Genomic DNA, 23,116 nt, shown 5'->3' on the forward strand with positions numbered 1-23,116 from the left:
CCTGTTTGACTGACTGATGAAAGACCCCAGCTTTAAAAACCATTAACACCTTCCATGACAGACCTCAGACTGACTGACTGACTGACTGGCTGATTGAGTGCTGTTCTGACAATCTAATGAACTATCGCACTGACTAAAGGCTTCTGCTTTGAATGGGAGTCCGTTTGACTGATTGATTGGTTGAAATTGATCAAAGAGTTGACACACCGACCCGGTGATTGATTGACTGAGAGACTTGTACGCAATCGTAGTCCTGGTCGGATTGTCCCTTTAGTGCACTGCACCCCCACCCCCCTTGTGCTCACTCACTCCCTGTGTGCTGCGCTCTTTGTCTCTGCCTGCCACCCTGTGCCCCCCCCCCCCCAGCAAATGCTTGTCTGACGTCACTGCACCCCATCAACTGTGTCCCATAGCTGGATGTAAGACGTACCAGCAAGTGCCATCTCTGCCTTAGCTTCTCTTTAATTTCCCCCTACAGCTCTCCACACCTTTGGATAAAGACTGACTGAAGAGGGGAGGAGAGAAAATAGGATGACGGAATTGGAGAGGGGCAGGGTTATCCAAAATTAAACTCCTAGTTGCCTTGCATTTGTTTATGTTTGAATGTAATAATTTAGCTTTTATTAAGCAAACTTGGCACGTGTCCGAGACACAGCCCCTTAGCACTAAAATAAAGATCAATGCGTGACAGACATGGAGCTCTAGGGGAAGAAAAACAATGGACTTCAATGGATGGTCATGACTGCCAGATCAATGAGCTGCTCCGAGCACTTCTGAACTGTTTTAAAAACTGATAAAAAAGACCTCACCCATGGTGGGGGGAGCTAGTTAGCTTTGCCACCACTGTGCGACTGTCTGAATGTAGTGAGATCCAGATAGGGGCGGACAGTAACATACTGGACATTTGATGGAGTTTCTGAGCGAAAAGTCTGTCGCCTCAGCACCTTTGGAACCTTAGGCTCTCAAGTTCCTCTACAGAACGAGGCTGGATGTCCTTGCCCTTTCCGCCCTCGCTCTCACCCACTCTCCACATGGTCTTGTGTGATCTGCTTTTATTTTGTTAACACCTCAACTGCAATAAATCAAACTGAAAAAGTGTACCCTTTTGTGGGGTAACTGTTTAATCTCTGGGGACTTGGAGTAAATAATTGGTTTGAGTTGGAGCACAAGGCTCTCCAGCTGGCTTTTTGAGACAGGAGACGTATGTAGGTGTGTGTGTGTGTGTGTGTGTGTGTGTGTGTGTGTGTGTGTGTGTGTGTGTGTGTGGAGGGTGGGGGTCAGTTTGCTGACAAAAACACTTTGTGTTTATGCTGACAGAGGGGCTTACTGTTCTGTGCAGCACCCAGCAAAAAAATGGTGCTATGGAACAAGTCTGGTGAAGGTTCAGTGTCCCACTCCAAACCTTTTATGGCAAAGTCTCAGATGTTTCTGTCAAGAATCACATATGTGCTTTTGCCGAAAAAGCTGCATTAGCAGTAGGCTACACTACATTTTATAAGAAGTAAGGCCAACTCGCAGATGTCTTTATATACCTCCACAATGGTGACTCAGATGAGCCACTTACTAATCAAATGGGGAGGAAATCTGACAGTACAGTAACTCACTAAAGCAAACTTCAGCGGCAAACAATGTATGAAACACTCCGCCTCTGGTCATGAATAAGTAATCCCAACGCCCAGAAAGCTCGTTCATTGGTTGCCTGCTCATCCTGCCTTGAGTTTTTTTTAGGTACTTTACAGATCGCTCTCCGAGGCTGGCGCTCACCGCACTAGAGCCCATAGATGCAGTTGTTTTCCTTTCTCTCTCTCATTTTTTTAGAGAAACAGCTCTCTGTCTCCCTCGCCTCCCGAACTCTGTGCGTAAGTGGGTGTGTCGATGAGTAGCTTTGTGCGCACTCCGAAAAAGAGGAAAAAGTTCATTATGAGTTTAGTTTGAAACCTGCCGTGAGGACCAGTATGGCTATCTGGACTCGAGCGGACAAAAATGGTCAGCTGGATCTTTTGCTACGGGACCGCTGGATTCGGGTAACGGCTGAGCTGACCCGTGAAACTCTAGCTTTGACGTCTGAAGCAGATTTAAGTAGTCCGGGTGGTAACTTGGATTACAATAATTCATCATCTGGCCTAAGAAATTGTTTGTCGAACGGCGGCGAACCTGGATTAGCATCAGGAGCTCCGAACCGAAGCCAGAACTCGGACATCCACCCCAACCACGGGGCTTTAAGGCGAAGTGATAGCCCAGCGCGGGGGGCACTCAGCCGAGGTCATTACGACAACAGCGGCAGCTACAGCTTCAATAGTCCCGGTTCTGGCAAGTTCAGTCGCGATAACGGAGCTAACTCAGACTTTGGAAGTCCTGGGTCCAGTTATGGTAGCCCTGGGTCTAGTTTTAGCTCACGGCATGGTGAGACGCCAAATAGTTTCGAAGCTGGTGGGTCTGAGGCAATACGGAAAGTCAGAGTTGTCAAACAGGAGTCGGGTGGTTTAGGTATCAGTATCAAGGGTGGTCGAGAAAACCGAATGCCCATCCTCATATCCAAGATCTTTCCCGGGCTTGCTGCGGACCAGAGTCGAGCTCTACGGGTCGGCGATGCAATTTTGTCCGTCAATGGCAATGACTTACGTGAAGCCACACACGACGTGGCGGTGCAGGCGCTTAAAAAGGCCGGGAAGGAGGTTACGCTCGAGGGTAAGTTGTCTAACGCAATGACGGGGATTCATGAGGCCCTGAGTTGACACGAAAATTAGTCAACTCTTTATCTTACTTTTGTTTTTAATTTACTTTATTACCACGCAACTCAGGCTGTCCTACAGAGCCACACACATCCGAGGCTTGCAGTGTAGTGCCTCTCAGTTTATTATTTGTCCCGCTCAACGCAAGTCTCACGACTCTTTTGAACATACAGTAGGCTATATGATGGATACATTAGGTCCTACGCCATAAGTCTAAATAATCGTTGGCTATATCACAGCATCACAGTTATTCACCGCGTTACTATTGCGTTGGCTATTTCAGGGACTTTGTATAGGGTACATTTAAACAACAGTCAAAGTGGGAGCCCACGATGCTTTACCGTCACAGTGGTGCGTGGTTTTTCAGAAGTGTTCGTGGAGATTCCAGAGGGGCGGGGTGTAGGCTGTGTCATCACATTTAATGCAGTGTATTTGTATCTGTTAGGCTTCAGTGTAACAGCTTCATATTTATTTCAGATTTCAGCATCGTCAGCTTATGGGAAAGTGTGCTTATCTGCAGTTATTACTTTGTAACAAACTATGCCACGGTGTAGCTTAATGTCAAAGTATTAGCAGCTGTTACAATGTAACATCACAGTACCGAATGTGAACCAACGTTAAGCTACTGTTGCAAAACAACTTGTGCCCACAGGGAGCCTGTGCTGATTGATGCAAAAGCATGACCACTACCTCTTACCCAGGGAGCTTTGGAAACACTTCGGACATTTTATTGACGGAATGCCCACAGGCCCAGTGTGGGCAATGGTCCGAGACTCGTTGTGGTTAATGTTTTGGAATGAATTTAGTTGGTTAGCGTGCTCTTTCGGGAATTAACACCATGTCCAAACCATGAACGTGCTCAGCTAATACAGCAAGTGAAGGTCTCTAAATTAATATCCAAACAAACTATTCTCCCAGCTAACCAGACTGTTGAAAGTAACCTGTCATGACTAAGACAAATTACATGTTTGATGAAGATGTTTAACCCCTCTGCTTCCATTAAGACACTCCGGTGAATGTGTCCAAAGAATGTGCCATGTTCATGTTACTGTTTGACTTTCTTACACAGAATGAACAGTTGTGTTTGCCAGTGTAACTTAGAGTGTGTTTCCCAATTACTCTTAAATTGATGCATGGGCCTTGCAGCAAAGTTGGTGAATATTTGAGTTGCTGTCAGTCATCCAGACTGACTCAAAAATGTGTCTAGACACAGCTTTGTTCAGTAGAAACTGCAGACCTCCGGCTACACTTCAATCCACAGTGTGTACTTAATTTGCCAATATGAACTATATCTATAATTCTGATCTATTAGTCTGACCCTCTTCCCGTCTGCAAAAGCTTACTTTTTGAGAAATACTCAATGGAGTTGCTTGCTTCCACATAATTCAGTCATCATACTTAACCTTAGCTCCTATGCCCGGACCTATTTGAGGTCATGTCCTGCAGTAAACTGAAACAGAACTTGTGTTCCGGTATGTTTCTTTCGGTTCACGGAAACAAGAAGTGGTCCCAAACAAAAAGGCTGAAATGAGCAGCAACAGCCACGAGTGAGGCCGAGGTGACACTGACCTTGTGGGCTTGAGCTTGAGCTGGCCGTGCCACTTAGTGTCTGTGCTCAGTGGTGGGCGGAAAGATGTGTGGCCATTGTTTGGCCAGGGGAAAAGAAGCGCGGAGGCAGGACAGGCTGAAAACAGTGCGGAAACAAAGCCCCTCATTCATGAGGGCATCTCAGGAGTGTTCAGATGAGAGACAGTTATTTCCTTTTTTGTTTCCCAGAAGCCAAACACAGAATGACCGCAGGGAATGTAGTATTAGGCAGAGAACCTGAGCAAACCTCCGTTCACAGCACTGTAAAACCGCAGACTTAAATATGAACCGGGCCAGATTTTGTTATTGGCCCCAACTGCACCCTCATTGATTGACTGATTATTAGGGGAGAAGAAAGTATGAACACTGATGAACTGTCTTGTTCTTTATTTTTCTTGCTTTAATTGTTTTATTATTAACTTACTTTCTTTGTATTCTGTGATCTATCTATCTATCTATCTATCTAATCGTTCTGTCTATCGTTCTTTATATCTTTCATACACTTACATCCGTGCTTTCTTTCATTTTTTTCTACCTTTGTGCGTATCTCTTCTTTCCTCTCTTCTGTTTGTCTAAGTTCTTTCCTGTTAATGGCAGTGGTCTGTGGAGCCCCCGTCTTTTAAAGCAGAGGCAGGGGAGCGGATGGCAGGAACCGAGAGAACAGAGAGGGGGACTGATGTCAGGGCAAGGGCATGTGTCTGTGACAGGCCCGTGAGGCAGAGCAGAACCACATTGTTTTGAGTGTGCAGTGGACGACAGCCTTTCTGGCAGGAACTGGATTTCTGAGTCGGACCGCTCTTACCCACTAACTTCAGTCCAGGTGGTTGTGTGTGTGGGTGTGTGTGTGTGTGTGTGTGTGTGTGTGTGTGTGTGTGTGTGTGTGTGTGTGTGTGTGTGTGTGTGTGTGTGTGAGGTGGTCGGTCAGGTTTGAAACGGCGGGAGCTCCTCTGTGGAAAAGTGTGACATGGCCTCTCTCCCCCTAGCACCCTCCTCCGTGAGCAGTCTTTTGGAGGAGTCTGACACACTGTTCTCATTAAGGTCCTGGCAGCCCTAGCAGCGGGAGGGGGGAGGGGAGAGAGACTGTAGGGACAGACTGCACGGGAATTCGGCCGTCGGGGAAGCATTTGGGTTTTAGTGTAACAGTACCGTTCTGGGGGCCTCAGTCTGATAAGGGAGGCAAGAATAACAGGAGAAGCACTAGAGTGTATGTGGACGGTAACCCACATTCCAGTGGTAGTCTGTTTGTGATTGATCTACGATTGTTTGGATGGAGGGGGTGAATTAATAAGACATAGTTGAATGAGGTTCATGTGTGTGTTTGGCTGGTGTGCCTGTTAACTTCTTATGTGTCTTGCAGTAGTTTTCTCTTGCGTTGTTCTTTGGGTATTTGGGGAGGCAGAGTTATATGGGACAGCACCTCTTGGGACAGTATCCCTTATGCACACACAGACACACACAGACACACAGACACACAGACACACAGACACACACACACACACACACACACACACACACACACACACACACACACACACACACACACACACACACTCTCTCATGAATTCTTCGGTGTCTTCTTCTGTACGCTGTGCCCTAATTAAAAATCAGAACTGGAGCCGGGAGATGCAGCCGACGGTCCTAATGAGATCTTTAAACAGAGCAGGAGAGGGACTGCAAAGCTGGAGAATAGCTTGCACTGGATTCTGGAGCCTGACATTAGGACTTATCTCAGTCTCTCTCTATCATGCCTGCACCTCACTCTAGGGCTGCTTCGCCCAGAATCTTTTTTCTGTCGAAGAAAAGTAGGGTTTTCAGAGTGGAAAAAATCCTCTCCCTTGATGTAAGAAAAACAACTCTGTGAAAAAACAGTCATAGGAAACCTGTGCTTCCTTTCGAGTCAACCCTTGACCCTTGACAGGGAGAGGGAGAGAGTGAGGTTCATGGGCCACTGCCAGGTTTGGAGCCCACACAGTTTCCGTATTAGAACAAAGCGATTAGTAGTAGACCCTTGCATGTCCATCAGCCTTAGCTGGATACAGTGGAAGTGATTGAGAAACTGAATCACATGAAATGCTCTAATGTGACCTTGGATCAGATGTGAATATGGTCATATTTGGAATCTGGAGGAAAAGGGAGACAGACAACTGTCCTTGTGTTTGTGAACACAGCTATTTTGAAAAGATGAGGACATCGACTGGCGAGAGATAGAGAGCCAGAGAGATAGAAAGAGAGAGAAAAAAAACAGGCAGCCTTTATTCCAACCAATTAAATTCCCTTCTAATTAGTCTGGGGACAGTCTGGGACAGGCAGACCTTTTGAGTTTGGGTTCACTTTGGCTACACAGTATTTTGAGTGTCCTTTCATCCTACAGCGATGGCCAGTGAGCTATTGTGTCCGTCCCTCCCAATATTGCATCTCTGATGAAGCCGGCCAGTCAGCTGGTTGCTAGTATTGCGCATCCAGATCAGCTAAAGACCATGGCATCCTGTGACGAGAATGCACAGTTTGAAGACGGCTTTTTGAAATTGTAAGAGCAATGCTGGCTTCCAACACGAAACCTGCCTGTGAGCTGTGCTCAGCTAAAGCACAGCTCACCTCTAGCTGTCTTTGTTTGACTCTGTGCTCTTCTTCTTTAAAGTCTGGCCTGTTCCTACCCACATTTAAGCAAACTACATGCATGGCTGTATCTACACTGCACCATTTTGAGAATTTCAATTCTGATCTGAGAAATGTCCCAAAACGACTGAGAAATAACCTGTAATGGATTGTGTTATCTGTGACTGTGGATGGATTTCCTCTGTGATTTAAGAAGCATTATGATTAATACCTGAAGCATGAATAGGAGAAGGGAGAAACAGAATCCAGTCGAAGGAGCAAGTGAGCAGTGGCATGTATAGAGAGAGAGGTTTGGTCAGACTAAAGCAGTTGTGTCCATTCCCACCCCATCTTCTCTTTTGAAACATTTACATTGACTTAACATTTAGTCATTTAGCAGACGCTTTTGTCGTAAACGTAAATGTTGCAGGAGAAGTGCAGGAATGTAACTGCTGTAAATTAAAGTTAAGCACTAGTCAAGGTGCCAGTTAGGAAGGGAGGTGCTCTCTGAAGGGTTGAGTCTTCAAAAGCTTCTTGAAGGTAGAGAGGGGCGCCCCTGCTCTGGTAATACTACAAATGAGAACTACAAATGAGAATAGTCTGGATTGCCGTGCTTGCAGAAACAGCAGTGCCAAACGACGCTCACTAGACGAGCGCAGCATCCATGGTGTAACATTTGCCCTTACAAGAGCATTTAGGTACATAGTGCTTAGTTTCCTCCACTTGTCAACCAAGCTGATCCCATGGAATTTAATTTGGTTAATTGGTTTAGTGTGATTTTAAGGAATCCCGGATAGAGGTTTTGCAGAAAGACACCCTCTTTCATAAGTGTCAGCTTTTCATAGTGCCTGTCCTCGGTCAAGGCTTGATTCGGCTGGATAGGCACATTAAGCACATTTAGATGAGAGATCCTTAACTCAGAGCCAGTGGCCTTGAGCACAGCAAAAACCACTGAGACCAGATCTGCCTGCCCAATCACTCCTGGCCTAGTCTTCATCTGTTAAGTAAGTCTGAACGCTGAAGTCTGGCCGGTGGAGGTCCCTGGCTGAGGGCCTCACCAGAACCACTAACCCAGCCCCAGTTTCATCCAGCAGAATAACACACAGAAACACACACACACACACACACACACACACACACACACACACACACACACACACACACACACACACACACATGCATACGCACATGCCTGCTAGCCAATTGCTTTCACAAGTCTAATCCCCTTCCATGAGTGACCTCATCTCTCCTTACTTAGATCGAGTTTCTCCTTCTTCAATGGCCCACCCTGAGGACCCCCCCCACACACACACACACACACACACACACACATACACAAGCAGACATTCCATGCAAAAGTGTGTGTAGATGAGTGTGTGTGTGTATGTGTGTAAGAATGGAAGGCAAATGAGAAAGCAAGAGTTTGCCTTATTGTGGTTTCACTGTGGCAGAGGGAATCAGACCAAAATGGGGAAATTGACGCCATTCCTCCTCACCGGCTCTGCTCCTCACGAACAACAATTTCTGCCTTCTTGCTGAGGCAGCAGAAGCTCCGTGTCAGCTCCATGACATGCAGCACTACCCAGATGTTCTCCCTAAGATAGCTTTCTGCTGAGCCCCCTGAACCCCTGTTCATTGCAGGGTATCATTTCTTATGGAAATTCCACTTCACTTGAAAACGCTGAATGTTACCGGCGCTGGGTAATACAGTGTGCCTGAGGCAGTGGCATATGTGGCTTCAGGAGGCTCACGTCTATTCTCCACATTCTTCACTATGTGGTTGTTGGCACCGGCAATTTTGCTGACCGTGTCAGAGGAATGCAAGAGGCATCCTATTCAACAAACTCTTGACAACTGCTGTAAATTCAACTCACAACCAAACGGAATAGAGTAGAACACATAAAACCTTCAAGGAGTAATCTGCCACAGGAAGGGACTTGGACTGTGTGTGTGTGTGTGTGTGTGTGTGTGTGTCCATACTTGTCTCAGGCAAGGGTGTCACCATTGAGTTTGTTTTTCCTTTTTCCTTTTTTTATTGTTACACAACATGTGAGCTTCGGGATCATCCTCTGTCACAGAGAATATTTGTAAAAAGGAGCACATGGAACATGAATTTAGCAATGGGATTGTGCTCAGTCACCCCACTCACAGTTCCCAGTTTTAAAGATCGCAAAGTATCTGCATGAGTGCTCCTCGTGGCGTATATACTCCATACTGTCCCAGTTACAAAGCATTGTATCAAAGAGTTACCCCCTTACCAAACAGGCCCTCCATGGCCTGGGACAAACATTTAAATCTATGAGAATAAAAACGAATTTGTCTGCACCCAGACCATAGAAAATATTTCTACTAACTACTGTAGCTAACTGCTATTACTAAGTCTGCAGGTTCAAAGTGTGTATTGCAGAGTAATCGCAACTGAGTATGAAAACCTAACAACCCAACAGACCAGGAAGCCTGATGTTTCTGTGTCTGTGTTTCTCTCCCCGTAGTGAAGTACATCAGAGAGGTGTCCCCCTTGTTCAAGAAGCCATCCATGGTGGCAGATCTGCCCTGGGAAGGGACTCGCTCCCAATCCCCCAGCTTCAGCTGTGATGAGTTACCCAAACACGGCCCTGGCACCAAGGACAGGAAGGTCATCCCGCTAAAGATGAGCTTCATCACCCGCAACCTCACCATACCAGACCTGGAGAACAGGTGTGTGTGTGTGTGTGTTTTTGTTATATACAGAGAGAGCACTTATTCGTCCTTCAGGAACGGCCCTCTTATGTACTGTATGTGGACTATAATTGGATGCATGTGGATCTTCACAGTCAGTGAATATGGTCTGAAATTAGTACATTTATTCAATAGTTGATGAAGCAGTGATGATAGTTTGTTTGTTGGGGACAATGCCCATAACAATGGTAAATTGCAAAACTACATAGCTGGCACACGCGGCTAAGTTGCATGTGTTTTTCCTTAGCCTGATGAGGACAGTGACAATAAAGCTGAGAAGATGATTTTTAACCTTTTGCTATAGGCCTACCATGGGAGCCTTCAAACAAGCATGACTAGTCGTGCCCAGGCTGCCGTAGGCACTCACCCCTCTCTCTGTGTTGTCACTTCCAGGCTGCCGTAGGCACTCAGCCCTCCCACTGTGTTGTCCCTCCCAGGCTGCCGTAGGCACTCACCCCTCTCTCTGTGTTGTCCCTCCCAGGCTGCCGTAGGCACTCACCCCTCTCTCTGTGTTGTCCCTCCCAGGCTGCCGTAGGCACTCACCCCTCTCTCTGTGTTGTCCCTCCCAGGCTGCCGTAGGCACTCACCCCTCTCTCTGTGTTGTCCCTCCCAGGCTGCCGTAGGCACTCACCCCTCTCTCTGTGTTGTCCCTCCCAGGCTGCCGTAGGCACTCACCCCTCTCTTTGTGTTGTCCCTCCCAGGCTGCTGGAGCTCCACTCCCCGGACGGCCAGCACACGGTGGTGCTGCGCTGCAAGGACGCCGCCTCGGCCCAGGCCTGGTTCACCGCCACTCACACCAACATCGCCGCCCTGCTGCCCCAGACGCTGGCCCACATCAATGCCTACCTGAGTGTCCCCACCACCGCCACGCACCCCCAGCTGAAACACATCAGCTGGTTGGCCGAGCAGGTGAGTGTAGCTCGAGAGCCGTCAGTCAGACAGGGCAGGAGGGATTCATTGTGCATATCGTGCAGTCACATACATTCATGCGTACACACACACAGACTCACACACACATGTTTTTCCCACCGTACATGTCTCTCTGGTTACACTAATGTGTTGGTGAAATCCCCTCTGTGACCTGAGCAAATACTGACCCATATTCCAACGACCACACATTAGCAAAGCCCTGTTGCGGGAGTGCCAAGCTTTTATCACACACTTACACCTTCAATACCTCCACATCTTTTTTGAAAGAGAATTTGACTTTCAGAATCGCAATCCACCATTGGATTGCCATCACAGAGATAGTCTATTTTGGTTATTGTGCCTTCTTCAGTAAATTCCCCTTTGTAGCGCCTGTGTAAAACTTGACCCAAATACCAATGGCCCCACATCACTTGAGGTCTTCTCGAGAACACTCAGCTTGTCTCTGGCAAGGGTGTCACCATTAAGTTTTTCCTTTCTTTTTCCTTTTCTATTGTTACACAACATGTGAGCTTCGGGATCATCCCCTGTCACAGAGGATATTTGTAAAGAAGAGCACATGGAACATGAATTTAGCAATGGGATTGTGCTCAGTCACCCCACTCACAGTTCCCAGTTTTAAAGATCGCAAAGTATCTGCATGAGTGCTCCTCGTGGCGTGGTCTTTAGTTACTCCAGAACATTCTCTGAATAGAGAAGTGAGTTATATAAGTGTGGTGTTTAGACTTCAGGGGGATGGAGGGGTTACAGGCGGTGCAGTTGGGACAGAAAACCACAGGAAGCTGCCTTTGTGTTAACTACTTCCTCTAGGCCCCGCTAAGACAACACACACACCAGCATCCATTACGAATAAACACACGTCATGGACTCAGAAGTTGGTAGACATCGTCTCCAAGTCGCCCAGCCGGACACACACATACACAGATCCCCCACGCGCACACACAAGCACACTCACCCACTCACCCATAACCTGAATACCTGCACTGTTTTGTGTTAGATCCAGTTGGATGGTGGGCGGATGCAGTACCGCCCGGTCGTCATGGCGCTGACCGAGAAAGACATCCTGTTGTTCGACTCGGTGCCCTGGAGCCGTGAGGCCTGGTCCAACCCGCTGCTCACGCACCCTATCCTTGCCACCAGGTCTCACTCTTGCTGTTTTCTTCTCCTTTATCCTTCCATCTTAGCTGATACACAACCATGTTCTACTTTGAGGTCTGTGTGACCTTCACCCTCTCTTCTGTCTCTGTGTCCTTTGACTTTTGCCCTTTCTTCTGTCCCGGTAGGCTGGTCCACTCGGGCAGCTCCCAAGGGTCCCCAGCACTGGGGGCAGACCTGGTGTTTGCCACGCGGACGGGCACAAGCCGCGGCATTGAGTCGCACATGTTCCGTGTGGAGACCCACTGGGACCTGTCGTCGTGGACACGGGCCCTGGTGCAGGGTGGGCACGCCGCAGCAGAACTGATCAAAGAAGTGTCCATAGGTACGTCTGTGTGTGTGTGTGTGCATTATGCATGGTTGTATTTGTGTGTGTGAGAGTGTGTGCTTTCTTCTGATATTGTGCATCTATGTGTGTACATTGTGCAGACTTTGAGTGACGCTGTGTGTGTGTGTGTTGTTATCCTACTTCATTTGCTGACATTTCACAATGAATGAAACACCCCATCAGATTACAAAGTTGGGAAAAAAAAGTGCTGATTAAGGTGAACTCGGACTGGAAATCAAGGCACTCTGCCAGCAGGTCGACTTTCTCCGGCGATTGCACATAGAACAATAGCTGGCTAAGATTAAACACTGGAAAGGTTCACTCGTTTCCTGTCCTGTTCTACCATAACAAGCGCCGAATATCAAAGATGTACATTTATCTTCTTGTTCCTTCCCCTTACACACACACACACACACACACACACACACACACATCTGGTGCTAAGCTGTATCTCAGTCCTGTGGTGCACTGTGTTCCAGGCTGTGTGTTGAACAGGCAGGAGGTGCGATTGACCCTGCACTATGAGAAAGGCTTCACGGTGAGCCGGGAGCCAGCTGACCCAGCCGGGGGTATGGTCCTCTACCGCTACCCGTACGAGAAGCTCAAAATGTCCGCCGACGATGGGGTCCGCAAACTCTACCTGGAGTTTGGTGGTCCAGAGGGGGAACTGGTATGTCTGCTCTAAATTAGTTTCAGTTGTTCAGTGTGTCTTAGTTATTTTTTGTCTTATTTTGGTGTACTATATTTATGCAGTTCAAATAAATATACAGAGGTGACAGTTTACCATCTACAGATCAGTATTGTAATGTTCTTCCTTTTGTTCTTTTGTTATTTCTTTCTTTCTTTCTCTCTCTCTTTACTTGTTTCTTACTGTGGCAGGTGTTTGACCTGAGATCAGGGCCAAAACCTGTGGTGTTCGTGCTCCATTCATTCCTGTCAGCGAAACTCACTCGCATGGGCCTACTGACGTGAATCAGGACCACAGTAGCTCTGCTTCTCCATTCTTTTTTATATATATACATATATGTCTTGATATCAACACCATCTATCACCGCCTTACATTTTATTTAGATTTTTTTTTTTTAAACAAATTTTGCTTTCTTGTAATGTCAGTGTAAGGGTGTCATTGTGTGTGTGTTTGTGTGTTAAGAGGAGTATGTCTCTCTGAATGCTTCAAAATGCCTGTTTTGTTATTCACAAGGAGCTGTGATTGTGTGTGTTGTAAGTGGTGGTGTGAGCTTGCGAGCACCCTCAGTAGCACGAGTGAGCTCATCTTTCCATTTTTAGTATATTATATTCAAATGTGACTGTTAACAGAATTACCAAATGTGCCTTGTTTTAGTGCTAGTGAAAAAAAAATCTCTTCTTACTTTTTCCAGTCTTTTAAAAGGTCATAAAGGCTAAAGCAAAGCTAGCCTTGAAAAAAAGAAACACACACACGTTCTATCTTCCTATATTCTGTATTTATGTTTTGTTCTTTTTCATGTTAGGGCACATTGAGTATGGTATTGTTTAAGAGATAGTCAGGTATGCTGTAGCGTTTATAGCTTTAGCTGCCTTGTGTTACTTTAAACCCTTACTGGCATAACCTATACTTGCCTGTGCTGTGCTCAGTTCCCATGTTATGCAGTGAATGGTTCGTGTTAGTGAAGATTAAGGGGGGGGGGGGGGGGGGGGGGGGGTGGGTTGACTGTATGGCAGTCATCAGTCAGTGCTGCAGGAATGGGTAGGAAAACACCTGGAACATATTCCCCATGCCAAAAAGTCATTTACTTTTACAGTCCCTTGCATGACTGCCATCACCATCCATGATCTGCCTTGTGTCATTGCAGTTAAACTGATCCCACGCTAATGACTGTGCAATCACCCAGTACAGGGGGAATTGCATAAGGGATACTGTTGGACTGACTATGTGTTATTGTGTGTGTTGGTGCATGGAAGTGTGTACTTGTGTGTGTGTGTGTGTGTGTGTGTGTGTCTGTGTGAGCGTGTGATTCCGGCAAAAGTTGCAAAGCTTCATGCCTCCTATCTTCCAGCACCTCCCCCTCCCCCGTGCCCTTTTTGTTTTCTGCAGGGATCTGAGGAACGATCCCTTCATATCCATTCAAACGCACATGAATTTCCAAATGCCTGTTTCCACTACTTGTCAAGGTTAATAGCCATCAGTGATAAGAGCCTGAGGCACTTATGATCATCAGGACACCACATCGCCCCTTGTGGTCGCTCTTAAGTGTGGACAAAGTCTTGTGCCAAGTTTCATCCAGGCATTTGCGCGAAAATGGAAGGATGAGGGAAGAGTTGTTTTAGGACTATTATGTTTCAGGTTCATTATGCAAAGTCCAGTCCAGCAATCAAGACGCCTTAAGAAATGACATTCCTTGAGCATGCGCTTGCCATCCAAGTGTGGGTGACCAAACAAATGCTCCCTAAAGGACAACCCTCTATTCTTTCTGGCTGGGTCGGCTCAAAACAATTGTACTGGTGGATTAATGTGTTGTGTTAAAGAGAAGAGACAATACAGATTTGTTCCTTATGGGGCGCTAACTATGCCTTTCAGACTTAACCTATAACAGTAATGATCCTCCACGTAGCTGCACAGTTAACCCTGCATGAATGCACATCCCCTGTCCCAGAGCGGGGTCGATCACAGCACAAATCGAGTCCAGTCATTCCAGTGGCCTTCTACATTCACAATGAGTGGAATCATTTCCCTCCTTTTTTCCCAAAGAATATTAATAAATATGCAAAAGTGATAACATTTTCAGAATGTTCAAATGGAGAAAAAAAAGGTTGTTGAGTATGTTGATATGCAATACTTGTCACATCTTGTCTTTGTCAGCCGTTATAGTTGTGTGTGTGTGTTTGTCTGATTGAGTTTCTCTGCATGGACCTCTGTTTTCGGGGTCCAAACTATTTCACTCTGGTCCTTCGTCTGCAGAGTTGCATTGACAGAAACAGGAGGCACATATCCTTCTTTGCCTCGCTGCTGGATTTCCGCCAGTGGTGTGGTGTGGGTATCAGCTCCGGTACTCTCTCAAAGGGCCGGCACTGTTCTCCCCCAGGTTTCTGTTGAAAGACAGGGACTTGGCGTGCACCTGAGACACTGAGCTCAAATCTGGGACCACGCCAGACTCCCAGCTAGTCTAGGCAGGCCAGACTCCTCTGATGAACCCTTTCTGTGCTCCATAAAGGTCAAGGCTTTTACTCAAGGTTCTGAGAGCTATCAGCCCCTGTTTGCCAACTCTTCTGCATGTTGTTATAAGGAAATGACTCTTGATGTTATCCAAGCTAGAGCAATTTACAGTTGTCTTCATGGCCACAGCATGCACACAGTCCTTTATGGCACATGGCTGGCATGATTGTAACATCTGACCTTACTAATGCTCTGGTCTCTGTATTAACCACGAATGTAACGTTATAGCCACTCCAGAGATATATTACTGAAGAGTTGGTGTCATCATCAGTGATTTGTTTTCATCCCACGTATGTCTGTTTTGAGTTCAGTGCTTTAGGCATGTGGCCATCCAGGCTAACTTCAGTGTTTAGTGTTTTCTTTTTTTTTTTAAACCAAAGGTTGTTATCTATGGCAGCTTGCGTGACATGCAATCATATGTAGATCAAAAAAGAAAATATAAGAGATACACTGCTGCTGCAAAGTTGTTTTATACAAATTATTTTAGTCTTGAAAGCCTGCACTCGTACAATCTGCAAAAAAAATAGCCACCATAAAGAAATGTGCTCTCTTGAAACTGTAAATATCTGAATAAAACTACATATCAGTACACCTCCCTCTCTGGTGGCTATTTATTATTATATGTGTATCAAAGGACATTGCGTGTGTATACATGGGACCTCACCTCAGCATGGTTTCTAATTTAATTTATCCATTTGATGGACAATTGCCACTAAGTAGGCTGATGACAGCAAATCGGATAACAGCTGGCCTGATTATAGGACTCATAAAAAGCAAAGGAATAAAGCCTACATGTTTCTGTGGTATTTACTCAACATATATTAAAAGTCTCCGTTAATATCTTTGAAACAAATGAAATGTCCTCTAAAGGTTTTATCTGGTGACATTCAGAAAACACAACACAAAATCCCCAAAGTAAGTAAGGGGAGTGTTGTCAGCGCCCATCTGATTAGAGAGTCCCTGGTTTTGCATTTCCAAATTCCTTAGGAAATCCAGGCCGCTAGGTGGCACTGTCGCATTTTTTATGTATATTGTACCATTAGTTACCAGGATCGTGGACTGTTGTCTATCTATGGTCAATGCTGTTTTCCTATCTGGTTTCCTCTGTTGCTGGGCCGAGCTTGTCATGTATCGTTAGCTAGCTGCTACTGTCATAGGCAGCAAACACCCACTCCTGCTGGTACTATAATATTATTTTAACAAATCTTCAGGTTTGCTACGCTACTTGGAACAAAGACTTGGGAAAACAGCAGAAGCGTGAGATGAAATGACAACGTCAACTCTACAGGTAACGTTATCATACATGCTAGCCAACCCAGCTATCTAGCTCCTTTCAGTGGGCTCTTAAACATTTGTAGGCTCATTAAACATTGCAAAACGTTGCTAGATAGCTAAGTCAATGTAGCCGCTAGACAGACATGTAGATACAGAACGATGTCATTGGTTATTTGTCGAAAATGTACAATTCTGTTGTGTTCGTCACTGTCTGTTTATATCCTTCTGTATGTCAATCGTAGTACATTAGGTTTTTTTTGTAATCATTTGCTTCCAGTCTGCTTGGTGATCTCAGCTTGTTTGTAAGCTGTTCTGTCATGGCTTATTAGTTTGCATATATAGTATTTTAATTTGGTTCCATTGCATTGCAGGACTAAAGAAAAGCACTATTTGCATCCATTGGTGTTGAGTGCATTAGCTTGTCAGCGGTGTAAATATTATGAGGGCTGGTTAATTATTTATGAAAACGAGTTGACACCTGTCAGATCGATGATACGTGGATTATTTACTGACTACCTGCCAATACAACGCTAACTAACGTCAGCTAACTTGTGTGTGTGTGTGTGTGTGTGTGTGTGTGTGTGTGTGTGTGTGTGTGTGTGTGTGTGTGTATGTATGTATATATATATATATATATATATATATATATATTAAGATCTTATTATATAGTTGCTTTGATATACTACTGTGCTACTGCTACATTGAAGAGTGCTTTCGCGGTTGTTCAAAATAATAATTTTTACCGATTCCCTCTTGTTTGAAAGCTAGTTGGTCGCTGACAGATCGATGATTTGGGAATGATGTGATGTCTAGCGGCCAATACAGCGTAACTAACGTCAGCTCACTTGGCTATATTCAGATCTTAAGTTGCTAAGTTGCTTTGATATATACTCCATATTGTGTAGTGCTTTAGCTGTTGTACAAAATATATAAATCATTTTTATTATTGAATAAATAATTAATAATGAGTTTGACCGATTTCCTCTTGCTCAACGCAGAAAGCGATTGATCTCGTCACCAAAGCCACAGAGGAAGACAAGGCAAAGAACTATGAAGAGGCCTTGCGCCTGTACCAGCATGCGGTGGAGTACTTTCTGCATGCTATCAAGTGTAAGTTTGACATATCACTGGACCACTCATGAGCAGGTATCAACAGTGCACATCGGCGACTTTGACCAAACTTCGGGCCTCTCATTAGCGTCTATACTAGTGTATACAACACTTTGAGTAAAGTTGCAATTAATGCTTTATGTTTTTATGAAGCCTAAGTTGGTCTTTCTATTCCACATACATGTGTTTGTGATGTTTAACTGGTAAACTACTCATCACTGCAGATGAGGCTCACAGTGACAAAGCGAAGGAAAGCATTCGAGCCAAATGTATGCAGTACTTGGACCGAGCAGAGAAGCTAAAGGACTATCTGAAGAATAAAGACAAAGTGGGCAAAAAACCTGTGAAAGAGGCACAGAGCAATGACAAGTATGAGGTTTTTGTTTTTATATGTCATTTACTGTATTTCTTCCACAATTTCTCTGTGGTTGTTTTTCTATTTTGCCCTCATTCTTCCTCTGTCTGTGTATGACACAGACACAATGGTGTTTAAAGCCCATAATCATACTCTGGTGTATCAAGATAAGCACTGACATTGTACAGGATTAGGGTGAATATCTTGTGTTTGTGTGTGTTAAATAAGGAGCGACAGTGACAGCGAAGGTGAGAATCCCGAGAAGAAAAAACTCCAGGAGCATCTGATGGGTGGGTACGCTTCAATCCCACCATCCTCTCTCCTCCACTACAGGAGTGTGCGTGAATTAATGAAAATCCGAATAACCGGTTGCAGCATAACTATTTGAATACCAATAGCCTTATTTGATAATTATGTACAGAATCATGGGAAGATATTAGAAACCATGAGATACTTTAGCAAGCGCGCTTAGTTCTGGAATTCATGTATAGAATGAGATCGAGATGGCACTATTTATTGCTTTCCAGATACATTTTATATTTACTGTAGCCTTCCTCTTACATCCAGCTTCGCAAATAACCGAATAATAATTTGCGGACACTGGCGGATATTTAAGTAACAAAAATATGCACACACCTACCCCACTGCTGTAAGTGGATGCTATCTGTCCACATAGAACAACCCCACTCTGTTCATTATCTCTCCTCTACTGCTGTGAATGTTGTCACCACACCGATAGAACAAGCCAACTCTGTTCACATATCGCTGACTTAAACCAAACTGTACGACCAATAGGCATTTCAAGCTCCTTGACCGCATCTTTGCCTTGGATCAGTGGTCACTATTTTCCTTCCGCCACACAGGTGCCATTGTGATGGAGAAGCCGAACGTGAGGTGGAGTGACGTGGCAGGGCTGGAGGGAGCCAAGGAGGCCCTAAAGGAAGCAGTGATCCTCCCCATCAAATTCCCCCATCTCTTCACCGGTCAGCTAATTTTTGGTGTTATCACTAGAAATGCCTACCGAAATTTTGGGCCAAACGTATTTAGTCATTTTTATATCCCTTCGTGTGTGTGGTATTTTGTTGACTACTTTCGCAGTGAACTTGAGTCTGGAGTCAGCAGTTCCAGTAAAGTGTAGATGGTTTTGTTGAAGGGTGTCTGATGCGTCACTGTGTTTCAGGCAAGCGCACACCATGGAGAGGGATCCTGCTGTTCGGGCCACCAGGGACGGGGAAATCATACCTGGCAAAGGCTGTGGCCACTGAGGCCAACAACTCCACCTTCTTCTCCGTGTCCTCCTCAGACCTGGTGTCCAAGTGGCTGGGAGAGAGTGAGAAGTGAGTGGACTTTTTAAATCTTATTCATTAGTAGTCTTCATTTGGATCTCCTGTTTATTTCCTGTGTGTGTGTGTGTGTGTGTGTGTGTGTGTGTGTGTGTGTGTGTGTGTGTGTGTGTGTGTGTGTGTGTGTGTGTGTAGTGAATATGTTTACTCAGTGTGTGTGAAGTGGTCCTATACTGTGCCATTGGTCAGTCTGTTTTCAATATGTCTTTTTCTCCCTCCCTCTCTCCCTTAGACTTGTTAAAAACCTGTTTGACCTGGCGCGCCAGCACAAGCCCTCCATCATCTTCATAGACGAGGTGGACTCCCTGTGCGGCTCACGCAATGAGAATGAGAGCGAGGCGGCGCGGCGCATCAAGACTGAGTTCCTGGTGCAGATGCAGGGTGAGAGGAGAGGGGAAAAGTTACAGAGATGTTCCCCATTCACTAATGACTTAAAGACCCCACCCGGGCTCCACCAAATCCTAAATCTTGCAATCCGCTTTCAGTTTACAGAGACCAAGACTTGCTAAATGATTATCTAAGCACATTAAGTGGTGAATGAAGCAGTAAGTATTGTTCTGTCCCTCTGCCTCAATGTGATAGGGGTTGGAAATAACAACGACGGAGTCCTTACCCTGGGGGCCACCAACATCCCTTGGGTATTGGATGCTGCCATTCGCAGGAGGTCAGTAAGTCACATCCCCAGAAGAATATAAAGGAGCACCTTATTCCATAATGCTGTACTGTGGCATGTGGCACATTTTGCCATTTAAGAATTTGGCATGTATGGTGTCCTCTTGTCTTGTAACCCAAATTTCAAGACAGTCAAAATGCTCAGGCAATGTAACACTGAACTCTGGAAAAGTTTTCCTTGTATGTTCAACTTTTCATTTTGGTCTCCATCTCACTGAATACTTTTTTTATATAAGTTGCTATCCATGTCACACATTTCAGCTCAAGTGGGTGTATACTGTAAGAATGTAGTAGGATGTAGAAAATAAACTGAAAGACAACCTGTTGAAAAACAACGGAAAAATATACAATCACAAGTCTGATAATTATAGACTTTTCACCTTCATTGAAAAAAGAACCTCTGTATTGGATAATGCAATGAAGAAAAGAATAGATGAAACCAACAGTTATGAGCATTTTGTAGGCCACAAAACCATTCTCTGTTGGTGTTTGTGTGGCCAAAGTTTTCATTGACCAAAAAGATAAGTAATTGATAAATTAGCATATTTTCAAAACCAATACTAAAACTGATAAAAGATGACAAACAATGGTAAATGGTTTAACATGTCATGACACAATGAATAGATGCCTTGATGTTTTGGGGGATATGACCATTGAATAGAGAAGCTGCATAATACATTTTGATCAGCATGACATGTGGTTAATAATGCAGGTAAATAAGACTAACTGTTTTGTATGAATTCACCCAAGCATTTGCAGCTTCTTAAAAATAATGATAAATTGCTGTTTTCATGTGCTGAAGTAACTAGATGATGCTGTATATGATGGTGAAGTTTTGAGAATTTAAATTTGGATCTGAGAAATGTACCATAGCAACAAGGAAAAACCATAAGTTAATAAATATTGGGAGCATGATGCAGGAAGACTTGAAGCAATTGTGGTGTGGTTTTCCTGTCCCTTCATCCAATCAGGTTTGAGAAGCGCATCTACATCCCGCTGCCTGAGGAGCCGGCGCGGTCTGCCATGTTCCGTCTGCACCTGGGCAACACGCCGCACAGCCTGAACGACGCTGACCTGCGGCAGCTGGCATTCAAGACCGAGGGCTACTCTGGCGCCGACATCAGCGTCATTGTGCGGGATGCCCTCATGCAGCCTGTGCGCAAGGTCCAGTCGGCCACACACTTCAAGAAGGTAAGGGAAAGAGCAGAGCAGAGTCTGGCCCAGAGATGTTTCATCGAGTCATTACTGTAGAATGGCGTATTTCCCCCTGTGGGCGGGAAGTCACTATTTTTATTAGATTTTGTTGTGGTATATGATATAAAAGAAACCCAACACAAGGCTTTTTTTTTTTTTTTTTCAGTGTGCTTGTGTATATGATGTATGAGAAGCACATAGAGAATGTGTAGGAAACCAAATATGTACATCTATAAATATGTTTTTAAGTTCGCTAAGGAACGTAGCAGTCCGCCTTAACAGGCTTGCCCATCATGCCAGAACATAGCATAGTGCTTTAAAACAGCCCCACCCTGTGGTTCAAAGTGAGAATTATAGGTCAGTGTTGGGAATCAACAATATTGAGTTTAACAAGCATTGGTGAAAGGCCTGCGTGGTGTTGTATCCTGCTGGAGTGTCAATCCAAACTGTATGTGCTGAGGATACTGGAATAGTGTGACACTGCCGTGTAAGTTCTGCCCCATCTCTTATCTTACCTTGGTACTGTTGCTATGTATGCAGGTACGAGGCCCGTCCCGCACCAACAGCTCCATGACGGTGGACGACCTGCTGACTCCCTGCTCCCCTGGCGACCCCGCTGCCATAGAGCTGACCTGGATGGATGTGCCTAGTGATAAGCTTCTAGAACCCATCGTGTGCATGGTATGTGTAGTTCCAGTACACACCTAGACACTGTCAAACACAATTTACATATAAATACGTTTTTTTTTGCAATAATTTTAACAACATTGCACTCACTCACAAATACTCCGTTTGTTGTTCACATGACTAACCACACGTTTGTTCTGTTCCCGCAGTCTGACATGCTGCGATCTCTGGCCACCACACGGCCTACAGTCAACACTGAAGACTTGCTGAAGGTGAAGAAGTTCACAGAGGACTTTGGACAGGAGGGCTGAGAGAGAGACAGAGAGCTGCGGTGTATATCCCAGCTTCAGACATCAACAATGTTATCCAGTATTCAACCCCCCCCCCCCCAAAACCTCAATCCTCCCTCATTCATACAATCCCATCCCATCCAAACAGTAGCACCTGCAAACTCGACTGAACTCCATTGGACTATCTACTCTAGACTAACCCACCATGGTGACAATGAAGGAGTGTTTTACCTTTCCTAATGTGTACCTTTTTTCTTTCTTGACCGCTCAAAGCATAACAACAAAAAAGGCTGAAGGACTTTTGTTTCTGTGCACCAGACAGAGCTGTGATGTTTTAAAAAAAAGAATAATTTCAAACGAAGAACCAGTGGCACGAGAAGCTAATCATTTTTATGTTTAAGGATTGCTGTGCGTGGGTACGTGCGCATTTACTGTAAGATTGTCCCTGTCCGTAAATGTTTTTTTATTTTTAATCGTTTGTGCAATTGTGTGAGCACTTCAGAGACTGCTGCGGTTTAATTCGGGCCGTGACCTCTACTTCACCCCGTTTCCGCTACGTTATCAATGCTCAAATCGTTTGCTCTGTTAAAGACAGTATTTGTTTATTTATATCTATTTATTTTTTTTGCCATGTAGGACACTAAAAACTTAAAATGTTTACTGGGCCACTGAAAGAAACAACCCAAGCTTTTGTGTTTGTTTTCTGCACTAACCTGATAGGGGGTAGTATTGGATGTTTGTGGATGCAGTACCTCCCCCGCCCCCATATGGAGGGGTATTCACCAAGCGATTTTCTTGTTTACCCGACAAGGACAGACCTGAGAGTATGCAAAAGGCCCACGGTCATACTGCACAGGATGAGCTTGTTTCTTCCATTTCTTTCAATCTCAGTAGTAGTTAATGGTGCAGATAGTGATGTCAGCCTTGGTGTCTACAGAGGCAGCGGTCACCTGTTACGACTACAAAGTTTGCCTGATCTGATTAAACTGCGATTCTAAAACCGTCTGATGGCTTG

General features: G+C 45.1%; 2 protein-coding genes across 2 annotated transcripts; both read left to right on the forward strand.

Annotated features, from left to right (window-relative positions):
- The first annotated feature begins 1,792 nt into the window (after window positions 1-1,792).
- On the forward strand, window positions 1,793-13,672 carry sntb2 (syntrophin, beta 2). The gene is made up of 7 exons (XM_080842418.1): window positions 1,793-2,688; window positions 9,407-9,611; window positions 10,334-10,541; window positions 11,557-11,699; window positions 11,843-12,039; window positions 12,522-12,712; window positions 12,922-13,672. The coding sequence occupies exons 1-7, from the start codon at window positions 1,956-1,958 to the stop codon at window positions 13,012-13,014; spliced, it is 1,770 nt and encodes a 589-aa protein (XP_080698544.1). The 5' UTR covers window positions 1,793-1,955; the 3' UTR covers window positions 13,015-13,672.
- A 2,667-nt stretch (window positions 13,673-16,339) lies between these two features.
- Window positions 16,340-23,098, forward strand: vps4a (vacuolar protein sorting 4 homolog A). The gene is made up of 11 exons (XM_080841959.1): window positions 16,340-16,523; window positions 17,509-17,620; window positions 17,845-17,989; window positions 18,204-18,265; window positions 18,839-18,958; window positions 19,156-19,312; window positions 19,551-19,699; window positions 19,901-19,982; window positions 20,962-21,181; window positions 21,725-21,865; window positions 22,021-23,098. The coding sequence occupies exons 1-11, from the start codon at window positions 16,503-16,505 to the stop codon at window positions 22,120-22,122; spliced, it is 1,311 nt and encodes a 436-aa protein (XP_080698085.1). The 5' UTR covers window positions 16,340-16,502; the 3' UTR covers window positions 22,123-23,098.
- Window positions 23,099-23,116: the final 18 nt, after the last annotated feature.

The sequence above is a fragment of the Sprattus sprattus genome (assembly GCF_963457725.1).
Source record: "Sprattus sprattus genome assembly, chromosome: 7".
Classification (NCBI taxonomy): domain Eukaryota; kingdom Metazoa; phylum Chordata; class Actinopteri; order Clupeiformes; family Clupeidae; genus Sprattus; species Sprattus sprattus.

Coding starts and splice junctions, on each gene's coding strand:
- vps4a (XM_080841959.1), top strand. CDS start 16,503: ATGACAACGTCAACTCTACAG. Junction 18,266..18,838: donor ACTCCAGGAGCATCTGATGG/GTGGGTACGCTT, acceptor TCCGCCACACAG/GTGCCATTGTGATGGAGAAG. Junction 19,700..19,900: donor GTTCCTGGTGCAGATGCAGG/GTGAGAGGAGAG, acceptor TCAATGTGATAG/GGGTTGGAAATAACAACGAC.
- sntb2 (XM_080842418.1), top strand. CDS start 1,956: ATGGCTATCTGGACTCGAGCGGACAAAAATGGTCAGCTGGATCTTTTG. Junction 2,689..9,406: donor GAAGGAGGTTACGCTCGAGG/GTAAGTTGTCTA, acceptor CTCTCCCCGTAG/TGAAGTACATCAGAGAGGTG. Junction 9,612..10,333: donor ATACCAGACCTGGAGAACAG/GTGTGTGTGTGT, acceptor TGTCCCTCCCAG/GCTGCTGGAGCTCCACTCCC.